This window comes from Plectrocnemia conspersa, unplaced genomic scaffold (genome assembly GCF_051122295.1).
Source record: "Plectrocnemia conspersa isolate PC_06_02 unplaced genomic scaffold, ASM5112229v1 ptg000011l, whole genome shotgun sequence".
NCBI classification, from domain to species: Eukaryota; Metazoa; Arthropoda; class Insecta; order Trichoptera; family Polycentropodidae; genus Plectrocnemia; species Plectrocnemia conspersa.
In genome coordinates, this window is record NW_028277175.1 from 24,299,150 (window position 1) to 24,318,254 (window position 19,105).

Here is a 19,105-nt window from a genome sequence, read left to right on the forward strand (position 1 = left end):
AAATCTTCTCGTTTCGCTGTCGCGGCGAGCCAGCATTTTCTCACGCGCCCACCCGCCCATCTCTCTATCCCGAAGCACCTCTCTACCACCCATTATTTCCCTCTGATAGATTGCCGCGGAAACGCTCGCAGCAGCTGCGCTGAATTTTATATTTTGCACACAATATCGACCGGCAAAGAATAATTTAGCGAGACTATGGACGTGCAATGCCGTTTAGCACCATCGGTGTCGCTTTAGATTCTGTAAAATTGAGCAGTAATGCATTTTCAATAGCCAAAATTGCTCTTAAACTCAAAATTTGAATCACGCAATAAATCAATACTTCAGGTTTTTGATAATCGATTCCAAATTAATTAATTTGTTTTTAAGCCTTCTTTCTTACAAAAAAAAACCTGACAAAATTTCTATATACATAAATAAAAGTAGACGTACTTTGACTCAAATTTTGATATATTAATAATAAAATATTGTCATACCTCGGATGCTCAGATGATTTGGCGCAATTATTTCTACGTTATTTTCTCATTATTCTAGGCCTGATTTTATTTTTAAGAGTTGTAAAGTCGGTCTCTCAGATTCTCCAAAATATTTTTTTAGAGATGAGACGTTATCATTTCCTAATCTTTAGAAATGTAGAAAAGCCATCCATTTAGAAATATTCAAATGTATAAGTTCTACAATAATTTCTACAATATATTGATGTCATAAATTTTAAATTATATTAAAAAAAATATTTTTGTGTAGTGTATTTATATTTAATATAGTCCATTTCTACTGATCGAATGGATCAACATAAGTTAGAGCACATTAAGTTTCAGCCGTGCCTCCTAAGTTGACATAACACGAGAGGATGTTCCAATTCTCGATACAATAATGTACTCATATCAATAAAATAAGTTTTTATGTAGTTCCGGAACATCAATGTTAATACCGTTTTTTTATTGTCGTCGTTATAAGTCAGTCATCCTTCGATGCATAAACAACTCCATTACGATTAGCGCACGCTCTGGCCAATAAAAAGTTTCGCCACCCCTGGCCACCGCGATAAAGTGTTCTAGGGCTCATGAAAGATGGATTTATGACTGGTCTTCTTTCCTTTTCCTTGCATCGGACAATAATCCGGATAAGCTGTGTGTAATGTGGCCACTTTACTCTTTGTTACGACGGTCCGGAAAAGTTACGGTCAGGCTGCTGAAATAGAATTGTATAGTTGCGTTCGAATGAAAGTTAAATTTAGATATAGATAAAACTTAAAATAATCTGACATTCCTAGATACACATTTATATATATAGAATACTAAGTTTTTAACCCATAATTTTTGTAGTATATTAAACTGTTATATGATTTTTTTATTTATATAAATTAAGTCAAAGTAAGATCTTTTAGATTTTAGTATAATTTATATCACTTTTTTTTGAATATTTTCATTTACAATTTTTGTAGTGTTTTGCTATTTTGTGAAAATGTTAATTTCATAGTTTCAAGTTAAATATATAAAAATAAATAAACGCAAAAATTAACTGCAAATTACACAAAAGTATTTTAAAAAGTTTTTATTGAACTATCCAACATAACAATTGCCAACTCGTTCCATAATTGATTTTCTTACTGTGTTTTCACACCTCCGGGATTATATGGTTCACCGGAAATTCTGGACGCCGTTTAAACATGATTTTTTTTATTGAAAAGAAAAAATGCAAAAACCGACCGAAGAAAGTTTGGAATCTGGGTTACGCTAAAATAAGAAAGGCAAAGTCGCATGCTGCAATTTTCTCTCTCTCCCTTTGCCCTCAATTTGCCCTAAATCCAATTAAAATCTTCTATGATTTATCACATGGATAAGTTGTTACTAAAATTAAGTATTTATCGATCATAATTCAAATTTAACCAAATTGTAGCCATCATCAGATACTAAGAATAATTTTCTCGCACATTCAGATAAATCCGTATTATTTTTTGTAACGTTTTTTAAGTAAGAATATTAAATATCTAAAATAATCCAAATGCTAAATGAAAATGCTATTAAATACAAATAGAGCTATAATTTATTTTTCAATTATATTTATAATGTAATAATTGCCATTCCTGAGAATAAATAAAACGCGCAAGTTAGCCTCGTTGTTATTTTTAAAACGTTTATTTCGATACGATAAATAATACATGTTACAGGTTCACAACCATTTTTATGTGGACAATTTTGTAATAAGCTACAATAAAATTAAAATATATATTTTAAGTAAAACGTTGGTGATTTTTAATAAGAAAAAAACTCTTTACAATTTAGATGTAAGAAAAAAATATAACAATGGATTAAATGCTAATTTAAGTAAATTTAACTAAATGTTTGAAACCATTGATATTTGGTCTTCAGAATCTAAAACAAAGATTTCCATAGCGGGCGCTACCCTGGGAGGCTTAGGACAACGATTTGGGTGCAATTGCGAGCGTTGGAAATGACATCAATAAAAAAGATAAAATATGAATAATTTATTGCAAAAAAGTTTATAACTAGATACTTTCTTTTCATATTTCTGATAATAAACCTAGCTTTAAATATTACTGTTTGACTATCATTAGCTAAACAATAACTTATTTTGAATAAGATGATCGTTTTTCTTAAATAAATTTATTTTTTTATAACTGCAGCTTATTTAAGTTCTTGTGCAAATTAAATTTATCACTTTATTTTATTTCATCGTCCATTTTAAATATGGCATATTAATAATTAAATCAGCTACAAGCAGTGAGTTTTTATATTCAGTTACTTTGGTCCATAAGCTAAAAATCACTTTTCATACCAACTCTTCTTTTCTGGATACCAAGGAGTAAGAAACGATAGCAGTCTTTTATTATCGGGGCGTTGTGCAAGGCTCTCGCCTGTCCCGAAGGGCGGAGGCCCCGTTGTAAGTAAGACGAAGAGCAGGCCCCCAGGGAGCCATAGCATAAAACAGGATTACCACCCTGGTGCACACGAACAATTCTCACGATGCAACCCTCTCTCTCTTTACGAACTATGAAACTGCTCTGTAGACGCATACGAAAATGGCAGGTCGAGACCTTTCGATACATCTAAAATGTATTGCATAAAGTGGTAGTCTATTCTGCATGACACAATTATTATTATAATATGTTTAATAATAAAAATCCGTATTTCACAACAATTTGTTACAAGAGCTAACAATAGTTTAGTCAAGCTCACAATGTAAATACAATTAAGTTTAACAATTTAATCTATTTTTTTTTTGACAATTTAATCATTGATTTAAATGTTAATATTCTTGATTATAATCTCTACAATATCATTGTATAACAATATTAAAGCAAAAAAAATATTGTTCGCTTAATTATGTTCATTTAATTTACAAACTTGATAAATCTGCTAGTACATAGCAAATAAAAAAATATTCTGATCACGATTAAAAAAAATCTTGGTATAAAATAATGAGTACTAGACTTAAGCTTCAATAAAATAATCAATGGACTGTATTAAAGTTCCAACGCGTCCTAACTTTTAAACTATCTTTGAGGATAGAAAAAAACACACCCACACATACCCATCTACCATCGTAACAGATAACAATTAAATTATGAAGCGTTAATGAAAAATTTATAACAAAAAAAAACAGTCTTGATTGCGTAAATATATGTATAACAAAAATGCGTGCCATATATCGTTGTCGCTGGACAAAAACAAAAATAAGTGTATATATGTATGTATTTTATTAATTTAAATTTATGATTTTTTCTAAATATGTGTGTTTTAAAATAAAAATAATTTTTAATTCCAATTGTAATTTACACGATAGACCATGAAAGCATATATAATAATATGCAGTCTGTGTGTGTGCGGCCATCGTGAGTGAATCCAGATGCTGGTGGGTCACCATAAACCTTCGGGGGATTGCAGAGCACCTTCGTTGGTGCATTGCGCTGCATTTAAGTCTGCAGCATTGTATGGAATTGTTCACGTTTGACCGCCTTTAAGTAATCTTCAGTGCGGGAAGCCGCACGTGACGCGCCTCTCAGCCCAGTGGCGGCAGGTTATGCCACAAATAATAATAATAATACATTTTGATATAAGACAATAGCAACGGAAAACACGCCGTCATTAAATTTCTACGAAAATTTTATTACATTTTAAAACAAAAACCCTACTTTATATACATGCACCAGAACCAACTGTTGAGTTTATTTTTAAGCCGATTATTTACTTTTAAAGCATTAAGTAAACATATGCAAATAAACTATAAATTGGGGAACATAGTCTGTGATGGTACCATTTATATTGTGGTGGCATATTTGTGGTACCATATTACTATATATAGTTAATAACAAAGGCTTATATAAAACCCTCGATGGTTAAAACGTACAACATATTGACCACGTATTTATTAACGCAAGGCTTATGTCCAATTTAATAGACATGGAAAGCATTAAATCTAAAAGATAATTCTATATGAAAAATGACAAAATTGCTTAAAAATAAAACGCAAATATTCCACCTTTAAGATCCGGGAGCAAGATGGCTAACAGAGAGCTAAGATATAAATGTCAAGAAGCAATCAGAGAAAAAAGTCTGGCACATAAAATAATGCAGCAAAAATTATCCTTTTCTTTGAAATAAATATTTAACTCATTGTTTTGATTTTACCATAGTAAAAAACGTACACCGGTACATTTTTTTATAGATCAGAGACTAATTTATCAAATAAAACTTTATTTGATTTTTCAAGAGATTATAAAAAATAGTTTATCAGGTAAACATTAAACGTTCAATTTAGAGGTTTGTTTGCTGTCCTGAAGGAAATTTTAAATTAAATTAACATAAATATTTTTAACAATTAAATCATAATTTTTCTAATCATTTAATAATTAAATGATCAAAAAATTATTAAAAATTAAAAATTAAATTTTAATTGACAAATATAGTATTATAAATCTATCTTCCCTAATTAATACATTTGCTGTTTAAATAAATAAATTTACATTTGTAAAGTCGTTACTGTTGATAATGATTGTATAATTTTTTTTTATTTTAATAATCAATTCTTTGAAAATAAATAAAATTGAATACAAAACGATTCTATGATATAAAATCTAAAATTTAATTAGTTTTAATGCTAAAAAATGGGTTTTGCAGACAGACAAACCAGTATTAAGCAAAAAATGTGAAAACTTATGATTTACTTATTTTTATGAAGAAAACTATAAAAACAGATTATTAAAAAAAAGTTACAGTTGAAAACCATAATTTACATCTTATTGCTGTCACAAAATCTTCTTAAAGTATGATCTAGGAATGTTTTAAAATCAAGAAAATTTTATACATAAACTGTTTATTAATATTAAATATTTTAAAACACAGTAAAACAAATATACATTATCATATAGAGCAGCGTTTAGAACAGAGCTAACTCAGAAACCCAGCCGTCTAAACTACTGCATTGACACTGTTGCGGCAGGGATCGAGAACTAGTTACTATCATATTCATCAAATTTTTTTCTGTTTATGTTATATATTATTTTATATGTTTAGTTAAAATTTGTTTAATGTAAAGATTAGCTATTAAGCTAAATAAACATAATAAAAAAAATAATAAATAAATAAATCATTTTAACATATATTTACTATCAAAAGTAAAATATGTACATTTCAGCTAATTTTTTATACGAAACGATCGTTTGTATAATAGAATTTCAATCACCACTTTTCTTAAATCTTTTTATTGTTTTTTAAATTAGCAAATATTTTTAAAGCTTTTTGTTTTATGTGTTGATTATGTAATGGTAAGCTTTTTTCGTTGCAATCTGCAATCCATTTAATAAAAATAATTCCATTCTAGCTACTATTTTACTTGCGCTTGAAAAGTATGTATATTTAAATATTTAAAAAATGTTTTTATTTACATTTTTTTAATGAATGAAGAATAAATATTCTAAGAATAAATAATCATAATATCTAGTAGTGAAATTACCACTTAAACGCCAGCGGCTCACCCGAGCGTATTTTATTGATTATTTTAGTTACAAAATATTTTTTTAAAACAAGTAAACGAATGATTTACATATTATATATTTTTTTTGTACTAGCTTAATTTATTAGTCAATAAAGTATTTCATAGTTATTTTTAAAAAGAGATACTGATCCGTGAAGGAAATTACAGGTGACTCGCTAAAAAGTCGCTGGCGTTTAAAGGGTTAAAATAACATATTCCAATGGCTATATATAATTGCGCACGCGGCGATGCTTCGTTTAGTTCCGAGTTATATTTTTATACTTTATAAGTTTTATAATACTTGATTACCAAAATTATTTTGATTTAGCTGGTAAAAACAACATTTATATTGTATGTGTTTCAACTCTTCCCTAACAATACTTAAATATATAATATTTACCCGTAAACTTTTGTCATTTTAAGGTTTTGAAATTAGACTGCGACAACACTACCTGTTGATTGAGTCTGACGGTACTCTGTCACGATACTTTACAGATTGACTAAATGTTGCTTTATTACAGATGATGAAGGGAATTTAAACTATTTTATATTATATACAAAACATATAAGCGTTTTTTTACAATTTTATTATTTCGTAATGTATACAAATATATTAATACTTTTGATAAATTACAATTATTTTTAACAAAAATAAATATGTAATAATATATAGGTACAACTATTTGAGTACCAATGGTAAATAAATAATATTTATAGCACCATTATCTGTGCTTTAGTGCATACAGTGTTTTTTTGTCATAAAACGAACCGGATTGAACATGGTTTTCTCAGATGAATCTAATTAACACCCAACAAAAGCTTTTTTGAAGAAAAATTTATGTTCATCAGACTTATCGGAACAACTTCAAAGACTTTTATTTTTCAAAGTACGTTGATTTGTATTTATTTAGAGGATTACATTCGGCCAAAGATATTACCAGCATTAAAAGTATAACAAGATGTGAGTTTTGACATTTTTTTGACAAAAAAAAACTATGTATACAAATATACTTAGGTGTATGTATACAGTGTAACCTAATTATTACAAACAAAAATCTGTAACAGTTTTGTATAGAACGCTGTTAAAATAACATCACAATATTGTATCGCTTATATTTTAGTAATAAAAATAATTTACCTATATATTTAAACATCGTGGTATTTGGCTTTTAATTTAAATAAACAATAACCGTAACTTTTATTAAAAGGTTTTTATTTGACTTTTTTAATTTGCAATACAATATTTAATAATCTTGTGATGGTCATATCATTTAATACATCATAGGTGTTTCAGAAACGAGTTTATTTTAATAACGGCAGAAAGGAAATGGTCAAGATAAGATTAGAACGAAATAGCAATGGTGAGTATTTATCACTCGACACATAATTGTTGATTCCAATTAGTCATCTATATATGTATTGCTTTGATGCAAAAGTTTGTTGCGTATATATATTTTTTATATAATAATTCATCAATCAACATTATTGAAAAAAAATATACTTATTTGCTGTAATATGTAAATTGCTTTTTATATAAATATTCAATAATGTAATTTTAAAATTAATTTTTTAATCATCCTATTAAAACAAATATTTTTTTTATGTTTGTAATTACCAAGATAACATATATTTTTAGTTATTTATCCTTTGAGCTAATTCCAGTTTGACTATATTCTTCAGAATAAGTCACTTCGCTCGTGAATTTATCAACCAACGTAATATTTTTTAAATCGATTAAATCTTGATTTTTTAAATATTTTACATCAGTGTTTACTACATACTTTTGACTACGTAACAGACGAAAACGCCATCCTTTATTTACTTCCAAGCTACCAGTAGATTTATTCCTAGTGTAACTAAGTTTTTCCAACAAGTCCTCTCCAGTGCTTGTACTACGGTTGACTTTCTTAATCCAATTATTTCTAGTGTTTTTATTGCCAACGATTACAAACATAAACAAAATAAAACCCTGAGAAGGTGCAGTCGCACAAAAAATATAATTGAATAGTACAAAATAAGACAAAAAACCAAACGACCAGGTTAAACCAAACATTACAAAGATCAATATACTAACTTTAACTCTGATTTTTAATTCTTTATCATTCATTTCCCTTTGTATTTTTCTTTGAAAAAATAAAGCGTGTACTATTTTAAGGAACACAAATAAATTTAATATGACGATGGTAATTACAGGAGTAAAGATTGTCAACCAGAATGCTAAACCGCTAGGATAGCAAAACGCATTATTTACTTCTTTATTTTTAGAAATTTTATAGTCGTTGTAATTGAAAAATAGGACTAAAACAACAAACGGCACAGGAAATAACCAGCTGAACAAATTTGATTTTAACAACTTGTGTGATGTTTTTGCATGAAATACAATTACAAGTTTTTGATAGGCTGAAATAGCCGATATTAACATCCAACAGAAAGCTGCAAGTACCGAATAGTGCATGGCAGCTCCCATTAGACTACATACAGTGCGATCGTTCGTGTCTCCAAAATAAGAATTTACTAGAAAAACAGTAAAAAGCAGACTAAATGACACGGACAAGCAAACGTAAACTTTATTACCGAGCTCCTTATTCCAGCTGTCAATTAAAATAGCGGTTAAGATGATACCAATCGTTCCCATCAGAGATAAAACGCAGCCGATGTAAGTCAAATATGACAAAACTGCACCGTTGATTTCACCTGCATAGTTGTACTTTATCCCAATTAGTTGTGCAAAATGAGTCAAATGAGTACAACGACACTTGTCAAATCCTTCGAATGATTGTTCTTCTAACGTGCATCCGTGAGTTGACCAATTCATCGAAGTTAAATTCCAAAACGCACAATACTTGTATTCATTTTTTTCTAGATGCGCTTTCAAAGGTCGAAAATGTATGTCGATGTAGCTTTTAAATGTGTCGTTAATTGGTATGCTTACACTTACTATTTGACTGTTAATCTTTACAGTATCGTTCTCTTTATTTGAACCATAACCTAAATTTTTGTTTATTGCATACACAGTAATACGATTTGATTCATTCTTTACTATCATTTCCGATAGTTCTACAATTACATTTGTAGATGTTGTGTTCTCTACAAGTGTTTTGAATGCATCTGTAAATATTAAAAAAATGCGTCAATGTTCATATTTTACATAACATTTTATGCAAATTATATTTGTAATATATTATAAAAGTCTTATGTTTTTTTCACATTAGATGAAATAGTTAAACGGCTTTAACAACATATCTTAAAATACAGTTTTGTATTGTTTTTTATATTTTTAATAAGCTTGTAAGTCTTAGTAAAAAAATATTATATACAATAAAGCATTCTAAAAATATTATACCTGTTTCCAAAAATGAAACTTTGTTGTTTTCCTGTTCATTTTCTATTCTTACGGCCATTATCTCTGAGAATTTACTGACGTCTACAATTCCTATTCCAATATTGTTCATTGATTGAAACAAAAATCCGTTTTTTAGTTCGACTGTGCTTGATGCTTTGTCAAGTATGTCTAAAAAATCTTCTTCTTCGTTGACTGCGCCTCTTTTTAGTACATCATTTGTCTTCTTCGTGACATTAATAAATAGTTCCAAACTGTGTGTCTCTATTATTTTGTTCAGATCCTCTTTAATCGACATAATTATTGATCTCTAAGATAAACAAATAACAGATAATAAATAATTATGTTTTTAAATATTGAGAACCAAGCGATGAGATAAAAGATTTGTTAAGTTAAATACATCGACAACATTATTAAATAACTAAAAACAGAACTCTACAACTTGCTGAGTTTGTACAAACTCTAAATCAAGACATTAAAAAGTAACCGCTTCCCTCTTCACGTAAAAACCTAACCCAGCTCGATGTACCAAGTCAAGAGTTTAAGCTGCTATGAAAATTTTTCGACACAGGCATGGAAAAAATAAATTTACGAAAACAATAGAATAAACACACAACTTGTAGCAAAGTAATTATAATTAAAAAAATAACCTAACCCTCCTGAAACTTAAACCAAACAAAATTAAACAATTAAGTGATATATAAATAATATATGTACTGCAAAAAAATAATAATATATGAACATTTATATCAGTTAAATGAGTATATGTATAAAATATTATTCCTTAACCACTTAAATGCCAGCAACTCACCGGTGCGTCATATGATGAATATTTTTTAAACAAATTATTTTTTAAAACAAGTTTACGAATTATTTAGGAAGTATTTTTTATTATTAATTAAATATTTTTGTACTAGCTTTATTATTTAGTATAATAAGTATTTTTAATTTATTTAAAAAAGAGATGCAGACGCGTGAATAAAAATAAATCACTGGCATTTAAGAGGTTAAGGTCTTTACTTACACTACTATCAAAATAGTTTGAGTATGAATGACTTACAGTTGTTGATTCTAATTTTCGTCCATAAGTAAAATCGTCAAAGCATTTTGTTCGTTCCCTTGCATTATCTGAAATTGTATTTTTGTAAATACCTAAAAAATAGTGGGACAAAATATAAAATAAAAATTAAAAGTACCGCTTTTTGTGCACAACGTCACATTATTAATTTCAATAATTTCTGGATACAATTTTTTAAATGATTCTCTGTTTTCATTAAATGTAATAAGTAATTTATGATCATTTGGTAGATGCATGTGAATCAAAACTGTATCATTCTGAAATAATCTTATTATTCTAAATTCACGCTCAACATGTGAAATACTTTTGAAAAATCTAAAATTGTAAGGATCAATTATTATATTTGTGGATTGATGTGTATTTACTAGTAAATAATAAAGAATGACCCAAAAACATATACACTGATTTTTTTTTCTTCTTTAGAATTCAAAATATTATTTTTGAGTCCTTCAGTATTTATGCATATCAGCTTAAACAATTTTAGTAATACCTGGTATCTTTAAACTTTTTATTAAAATAGTCTGCAAATGAATGAACATCTAATAAATGTAGCGTTGATAATATGGGATCTGATTTATTATTAGAAGCATAATGGTAATAAACCGCAAACATTGTGCGATAAACTGTTTTATCCTTTATCCATAATGTTTTTTCGTCATCATTCACTGAGTAGTGCATATTTTTATTCACACACCAGTAGTATCCGTCATTTCTAGTTTTAATTGAAATATGATCGCTACCTTTGTAGAAAAATTCCACTTTTTTAGGATAAAATGTCAGGGAATCCGTGTAGCAATATATTTCAAAAAGCATCACGCCATTAGGTATGTTAGCAATCAGTGTGTTATTGCTGAAAAATGTTTTATTCTAAAATATATACAAGTACACACACATATTTTAATATGTATACACACACACTTAATTAGATAAATATACAAAATTATTTATTCGTTTTAAATACTTACATTACATGCAGTTTTATTGGTGATGGTTTAACTATGTGTTCGCATATTACATAATCAAAAATGTAATTTGTATCCACTTCTTCCATAATTACATGGTTGCGATTAAAAACCATCGCATTTGTTGACTAATGACACCAAAAAACATTGTTGTTAATTAAAACGACTTGATTAAGTATTTAATGTTACAGCTATTTTCATAAAAGAGAAATTTAATAAAAGTAAAATATAAACGGTTTAGATTTAGTAAATTAAATAGTTTTATTTTTTGCAGTGTATGTAATGCCAGTGTTTTTTGACTCACAAGTTTCTATTATGTGAAGGATAATACTCCTTCCATCCTAATTGAATGAATTAGTCTAGCAAAACGAAAAAAAAACGAAATGGTAATGATTAATAAAACGAGTGAAAAGTTTTATATTGAATCTTAAAAAGAGGTTATTATCTGTAAGGCTTAAATAAAAAAAAATAATAAGGTGCATTTTATGACTCTAACACCAAGTAGACGATTAAGTTAAATAATACATAAATAAATCCTTAAAGCTAACATATGTGAGATAAATAATTAAATTATTTTCTAAGCTTTTTAAATATTCCTTTTCTATTTATAGATAAAAAACTTGTTTTAATAAATTAACTTACATTTGTTGAAACTTCAGTATTAAACACATCTACCGGTAAAGAAGTAATTGAAAGATTGTTCCATAAAAAGTCGTTATGTAAATGCACCACGCCGTTTTTCGGTAACGTACCGTTTAAATCATTACAATACAGCTTCTGTTCGTCGTACGTTCCATTGTTTTTTTGGATCTTAGTCAAACACGTGGGTTTTGGAGAGTTAATATAAAAAAAGCCATCCATACAAGTGTATCTTTCCAATGTCGATCGATAGCTTTCAAAATAACAAATGCCCACAAATTTGTGATATTTGCATTGTACGGCTCTTAACTGTTGTAAGATCAAATCGTATCTAGCACATTCTCCACTGCTTTCTTTCCAAATGTTCTTAAAAAAGAACGGATTGATTTCGTAATCTTCATTGCGTTGAAGCATGAGACCTCCTTTGTGGTAGCTATAGCCTTCAACCCATACAATACTATCATGAGCGATCTTAAACAGCATTCCAGAAAGTGTGAACAAGCTAAATGGCACAGGGTCTCCATTGCATATATTGTACAGCTCATCGTGTTTGACTTTGCCTAAATTTTGTACGCAATAATTTTTCATGTCACTTACAATAGAATATATCAACGGACATTTTTTATTAAATCTAACTGAATCAGTGAAATTGAGGCTAATTTGCTCAGTAGAATATACATAAAAGAGCAGCCACAAAACAACACTTTTGGTTACACACATAATCGCACTCGATAATGTCCACGAATGTACTAAAACTTAAAATACAATTGTTGACTATGTATTACACATCACAGTGATTCACTGATTAATCATTATAACGTTGAAATTTAAAAAGGCACTAAATACTAACTTTAGCAATTTTTTTAAATATTTATATCACTTTAATTCTACTGCTGTAAGAACAAGCAAATATGTAGCAAAATTTTAGTTACCGCTAACTAAACTTTTAAAATCTGTTAATTAATGATATCTGTATATATTATTTGTGAGTTTTTATATTATAAATGCCTTTTGAAGATAAAGATAATTGCCATATTGCGATAAAAAGCTCTTGTGCAATAAAAATTAATAGCAGCAGGGAAATCGTATCATAAATCACAAAAATTAAATTTATACCTGTGAATTTGTCTTATTTGTTATAATTAATTAGGCATATTAAAACACTTTTTAAAATAACTACATTTTTCAGAGTTAGTGTTAATATAGTTAGACTACTGTACCGTCACCTGAATATTTAATGAGTAAAATATTTTTTATTGCAGTTTTTTTAATAATATTTGTAATTACTCAATTATATATTACATAAATAAACATGATTTACCTTTTTCAATTTAAGCTATTTAAGCTTAAAATAATATTAAAATATTTGTAGTAATTATTTATATATTTTTTTATATTTTTTATTATATATTTTTTGAAAATTAAATTAAATGTATTAGGCATTAGTATTATACATACATGTATTGATATAGTATATAAGTAAACTTATTTATCTTATCTTTGTCTAAAAAATATTGTTGTGCAGATATAGCATCAATATAAAGTCAGTAAAAAAGGTAACCTAAGTCAGTATTTTACAGTATTTTATGCCTTTGAATACAAAACTAGTGATTTAAAACAAAAATGTTTGAAATGACGGCATTAAACTGATCAGGTGATAGTTATTTGGTATGTTATCTGCTTTCCCAGGTATTTTTATTAGTTTTCTAGATAATTGGGAAATATCAAAAATTTAAGCATGAATTAAATATGTTGTTTAAGTACTTGAAGCAAAAAAAATATGTTTTTTAATCAATATATTCTCAATTTATCTGTTCCTGGATTGCCTTTCCATTTGTTAATCGTTTATTAATACTTAGAATATCTGATAAGCCGACATTGTTAATGATTTTTTTTATCTATTTGAGATCTACTGATATCTTTAATTGTCTGGTCTACTTTAAATTGCGTTGTTTGGTCAACTTAATTTTGCGTAAGTTGATAAGATGTAAAAGAGGCCTTACCTAAAATTTCGACTTTCTCCTGAATTGTATTAGCTACATCGTTCCTGGTGTATTTAAGTTTTTATTTTTAAGCGACTTTGTCATTTTACATATGAAATTTTTGATGTTGAATAATCACATATTTGATATAGTCACTGATGGTTACACGAAACTAGTGGATGACGATACAAAATATATCACCGCATTTACTATCAATAAAACGAAATTAAAAATGTCTAGTCCATCCAAGATGTTAGCTCTCATCATCGGTGTGTTGGAAATAAGAGTGCGTGTACGCATGCATGCATACATATACAGTTTTCCGCGAATTTGCTTACACCGATACTAAATCAGGGCTGTTTTAATGGTAGGGTGACCATACGTTGGAAATTGAATTAAAATTTTTATTGTGTTATTTTTTTTATAAATTATTATCATGTTGTATAATTTTGTAATTAATAAAACAATTCCTGCAATATTCTATTATTATTTAAAAAAATATTATATTAAACTGATATTCAACCTGGAAAGTGATTCCAAAACTGGTATCATGTTTTCGAGTCAAATATTTATAAATAAATAAGAAAGTGATATTTTACACTATCCTCAACAAATTAAATTAAAAAGTAAAAATTAATTGCACCTATAATTTCACATTGTCACCCAATTATTTTTTCTCGCCAATACTGCGACGATGAGCGTTTATATTTTGAACGGACTGTATAATAATATAAGCGTCTTAATTAAAAAAAATAATTGAATATAATGAAAAGTATTAAATTATCATTAATTTCAAGATTCCAAATCATCCTATGAAGTCTGTATACTTTACTGCTATGATGTGGTTAATTTATAAACGCTATAGAAAAACTTGCACTTTAGTTTAAATATGGCTAAATGTAGTTCACATCAATACTTATTTTAATAAACTGAACACACTTCTCCAAAATAATAATAAATTTAATGTTTCAAACAGCGTTGGCATTAAAAAGAAAATTGTGCTTATCTGATTTTAAAAACAGTATACTTTAAAACACTGTCTGAACAATGCCATGAAAACAGCAAAAAATTGCTATTTTATCACTTGATTTTAAAAGTTCAGAAAACAGCAACGGCATCTTAGTTAATTTGCTACTCTTTTTTTTATTGTGTGTGAGCTTGCAGATGTAAGGTACATATTTTAAATCATAAATGTAATTTTTTTAATTATTTAGTAAGTATCTATATTACATTTACTTAAATTTATAACTGCGTATTAAAAAACACTCTGCATATGCCCTTTTATTTATTTTATTTTATTTTATTAATTTATTTAGCTTAATAGCTAATCTTTACATCTAACAAATTTAGTAAACATATATAAAAATATATAAAAAATACATAACAAAAAGAAAAAATAAAAATATACAATAATATTATAATTTATTTCTATATGTACGAAGGTGTTTTTTTATTCCATTTATGAAACCCGTTATATTTTTGCTGTTTCGGATTTCTCTTGGAAGACTATTATAAAAATCAAAACCTCCGTACATAATTCCCCTAGCCGTACTCGTTTTCTTATACATAATTATCTTTAAATTTTCTCTATTTCTAGTATTATATTTATGTACATCTTTATTTCTTATTAAATACTTAATAAAATATTCTGGTAACATATTATTTTCTAACTTATATATAAATACTAAAACATTCATACTCAATATTTCTTGAACATTCAACCATTCTAATCTATTAATGATACTTTTACAATTAGTTAATCTATTTTTATTTAAGATTACTCTCATTGCCCTATTTTGTAATTTTTGCAACATTTATTTATCTAATTTATTTAACATATTTAATAGTGTTGCACAATAATTAAAATGGGGCAATATTATACTATTGTAAATTATTTTTTTTGTATTTATACTTAATATATTTCTTAATCTAGATAATAAACCTATTTTTCTACTAATTTTTTTTAATATGTAATTACAATGTTCTTTAAAATTTAATTTTGTATCAACAATTACTCCTAAATATTTTATATTATCCACTATTCCTATACTAGAGTTATTTATTACTATTTTGGTACTATTATCTAACACATTTTTATAATTATTAAACATACATTTAGTTTTATTCTCATTTAATTTAAGTACATTATTCTTTAACCATATTTCTAATATACCTAATTCATTATTTAAATTATTTACAATTTCTTTAATGTTATCACCTATGCAATACATTAATGTGTCATCCGCAAATAGATGAATTTTACATTTTTTCACGTTATTAACTATATCATTAATATACAAAACAAATAACAATGGTCCCAATTTAGACCCTTGTGGTACTCCATAAGACACTAATTTATAGAGACTACATTCTTTTTTTTCTGTATGAAACATACAAAAAATCAAACTAAAACTAAAATTTTAGACGAGCGTCTTTAAGATACTCTTTGCATCGTATTCTTTATATATGATATTATTATCATTTGTGTAAAAAATAAAATTGTAATCTATCCATTAGTAATATAAATTACACTGTAGAAAATAAATATTAAATTCTTTATGCAGTCCTGCATTTTTTTTTGTTGGGCAGTGCAGCTCAAAATATATAGCTTAGAATAAAACACAAAGAAGCGAAACTTTTACGCAATGAAAATGTAGACGGATTTTTATTGAAGAGTTCAACAAAATATATGTATATATTTCTGATACATATTTATCAAAGACTGTAACTATACTCTAGAAATAAAATACTTTAAGTCGAGAAACCAAGACAAGATTACCCGAATAAAGTATATATTAATTAAAGGCCCTATAAATCATGTAATTTTTTAATATTAGCATCACTTATTTTTGTTATATATTTATAACATCTTTTGACAGTTTTGTCATCGACAAAAACATATTAGTGATAAATTTTAGCAGCATTATTTTATAACATACTGAAATTCGCAGAATCGCAAATTAACATTTGTTTTAAATTCATAATGCAAGCATAACTGTGTTGTAATTGAGGTCTGATGAAATCTGCCACGGTACATGAAACCAAGTGGAAGCGGCAGTGTTTTATTTTTACTCTCCTCTAAGTTTTATTTTCCGATTATATTTAGTTAAAATTGTTCCTTCTGCGTAACCGTAAAATAATTTTGGCAATATCTAAATTTTCTATTTTACAAGCGAGTGGTGCCAAGCCGCCGGTCTGCGAAACAATGGACCGGGTTAAACTTTGTCCTCGAGATTCAGGTCAAAAGTGTTGTTATTTTCTTCACTTTATTCATGCACACACTCAAAAGAGGGCCGAACTTCTTACTATCTTGAATATGTCCTGTTCCAAATTCGCATTCTCGTGCGAACAGAAGGCGAATCGGACAAGAGCCGGTTAAAGGAATTAAACGAACCATTGCACGCCATATGTTACCTACAAACAACTTCCCCTGGCTGCGAGTTCAACTTTTCGACTCAATGGAAACTGGGATGTTGCACTTTTTTTATTCGCTCGACAAACATGGCCATTACAATGTAACACAATGCGATTGAATTTTTTGACAATATTGCCGTAAAGTAGTAAAGCAGACGGTGCAAAGCCAAAACATTTATTGTATAACTTTTCTGGCATGTCATTTATATTTATTTAAAATCCAGCTTATAATCTCGTTCAGATTGTATCATTAAGCACTACAGTTGAAAATTTACACTATTCCTTAATCTGATTTGTAATAAATGCAAAGAATCAGTCTTGTTTTCTGCTGATTTGTCTGTAAGACATTAAGTAAAGTGTGGGTAAAGAATTTCGATTTTGCAAACAGAATTATTTTTAAAATTTTAATTTTAATCTTTTTATAATTGCAATTATTATTTCTTACTTAAGTTCTATTACTCAATTAGTATGTTATTATCAAATTGTTTTTACTAAAGAAGAGTTTGAAACTAGTAAAATCGTTCACATCCTAAAATAACCAATATTAGTTTTATCACAAATATAGATATAGCAGCTTCCGTTTTGCAGTCATTGGGCAATCTACATATTAAAATGTATTTTCCTTGAACTATAATCACTTTTGTATTTAATATTTTGTTACTATATTATTTTTTTTTCTATTTTTAGAAATGTATTTCTAATATGACATTAAAAAGAAAATGGTTATAATAATATAAGAACAAAATAACAATTGTAAATATTAATCACACGATACATAATTATTATTTGATTACATTAAGTCATCTATATGTCGCTTTGATGTGAAAGTTCTTGCTGTATTTTTATTTATTTAGCAATTAAATTATTTATGGTCATTTTATTTTTGATTATTGTAAATGGAGTTTTCTTAAAAATAAATATTAGGCTGTTTTTTTTTAACATTTTAATAAAACTAATTTATGACCAAAATAGGAGAATTAAAAATCGTTTTAAGTGTTAACACGTTGTCCATTCCATAATTAAGGAATTTTAATTTTTTGGGTTGTCTATCCTTTTAGCGCGCAAAGGCTGAAATCGGTCGATATATCGACCGACGACATTACGGTCTATAATTTAATACCTATCCATAATAAAATCATCTTTAGCATCAAAATACGTCGTTGAGGAAGCTCTTTGTTTGATATATTGACCATATGAAATAAAGTTGTCGCTATCGGCTAAAAAAGGATAAAATCAAAAAGTAAAATAAAACATTACAACAATCTCAAGGAATTATTTTTTATTATTATTTCTCTATGTTTATATGTGATGTATGTAAAACAATAAATGATATTTTTTTGCCTCTATTTGATCATTTATTATATACTAAATATATTCTTAAAATATTGACTCTAAGTGAATGACTCAATGGTCAATATATCAACCGACAGAAATTTCTAAAAAAAAAATTTTTTTTATTAAAATATTTTTTTATATATACTAAGAGATTTAAAAAGTAATTTTTCAACCCTTAATTCCAAAATATTTCATTTGCGCGGTAAATAACTATATTACATTTTAATAATTATTTACACTATTGTTTAGATACCTTGATATCAAATACGAAGCACTGACAGACTGTTACTATTGTTTTATTGTTGTTTTTTGTCAACCGTTATAAAATGTAGACGTTTACAATTGTTGGAACCTATTT

General features: G+C 27.3%; 3 protein-coding genes across 5 annotated transcripts in view; 1 reads left to right on the forward strand and 2 right to left on the reverse strand.

Moving 5' to 3' along the window:
* Positions 1-19,105, reverse strand: part of LOC148230056 (neurotrimin-like) — a 521,584-nt gene that overhangs the window by 249,992 nt on the left and 252,487 nt on the right. The gene's annotated exons all lie outside the window — the stretch shown is intronic.
* LOC148230057 (neurotrimin-like) overlaps positions 1-19,105 on the forward strand; it is a 305,728-nt gene that overhangs the window by 36,652 nt on the left and 249,971 nt on the right. The window lies entirely within an intron of this gene.
* Positions 6,591-12,761, reverse strand: LOC148230058 (adhesion G protein-coupled receptor G6-like). Of its 2 annotated transcripts, XM_088198358.1 has the most exons (7): positions 12,020-12,761; positions 11,381-11,505; positions 10,906-11,265; positions 10,534-10,730; positions 10,398-10,465; positions 9,341-9,647; positions 6,591-9,105 (listed from the first exon to the last, which is right to left on the reverse strand). In XM_088198358.1, exons 1-7 carry the CDS (start codon positions 12,734-12,736, stop codon positions 7,634-7,636), a joined length of 3,246 nt encoding a protein of 1,081 aa, XP_088054484.1. In that variant the 5' UTR covers positions 12,737-12,761; the 3' UTR covers positions 6,591-7,633. The 2 variants fall into 2 exon arrangements, with proteins under 2 accessions (XP_088054484.1, XP_088054485.1); XM_088198359.1 differs by lacking the exon at positions 12,020-12,761 and having other exon boundaries at positions 10,906-11,282; positions 11,381-11,497.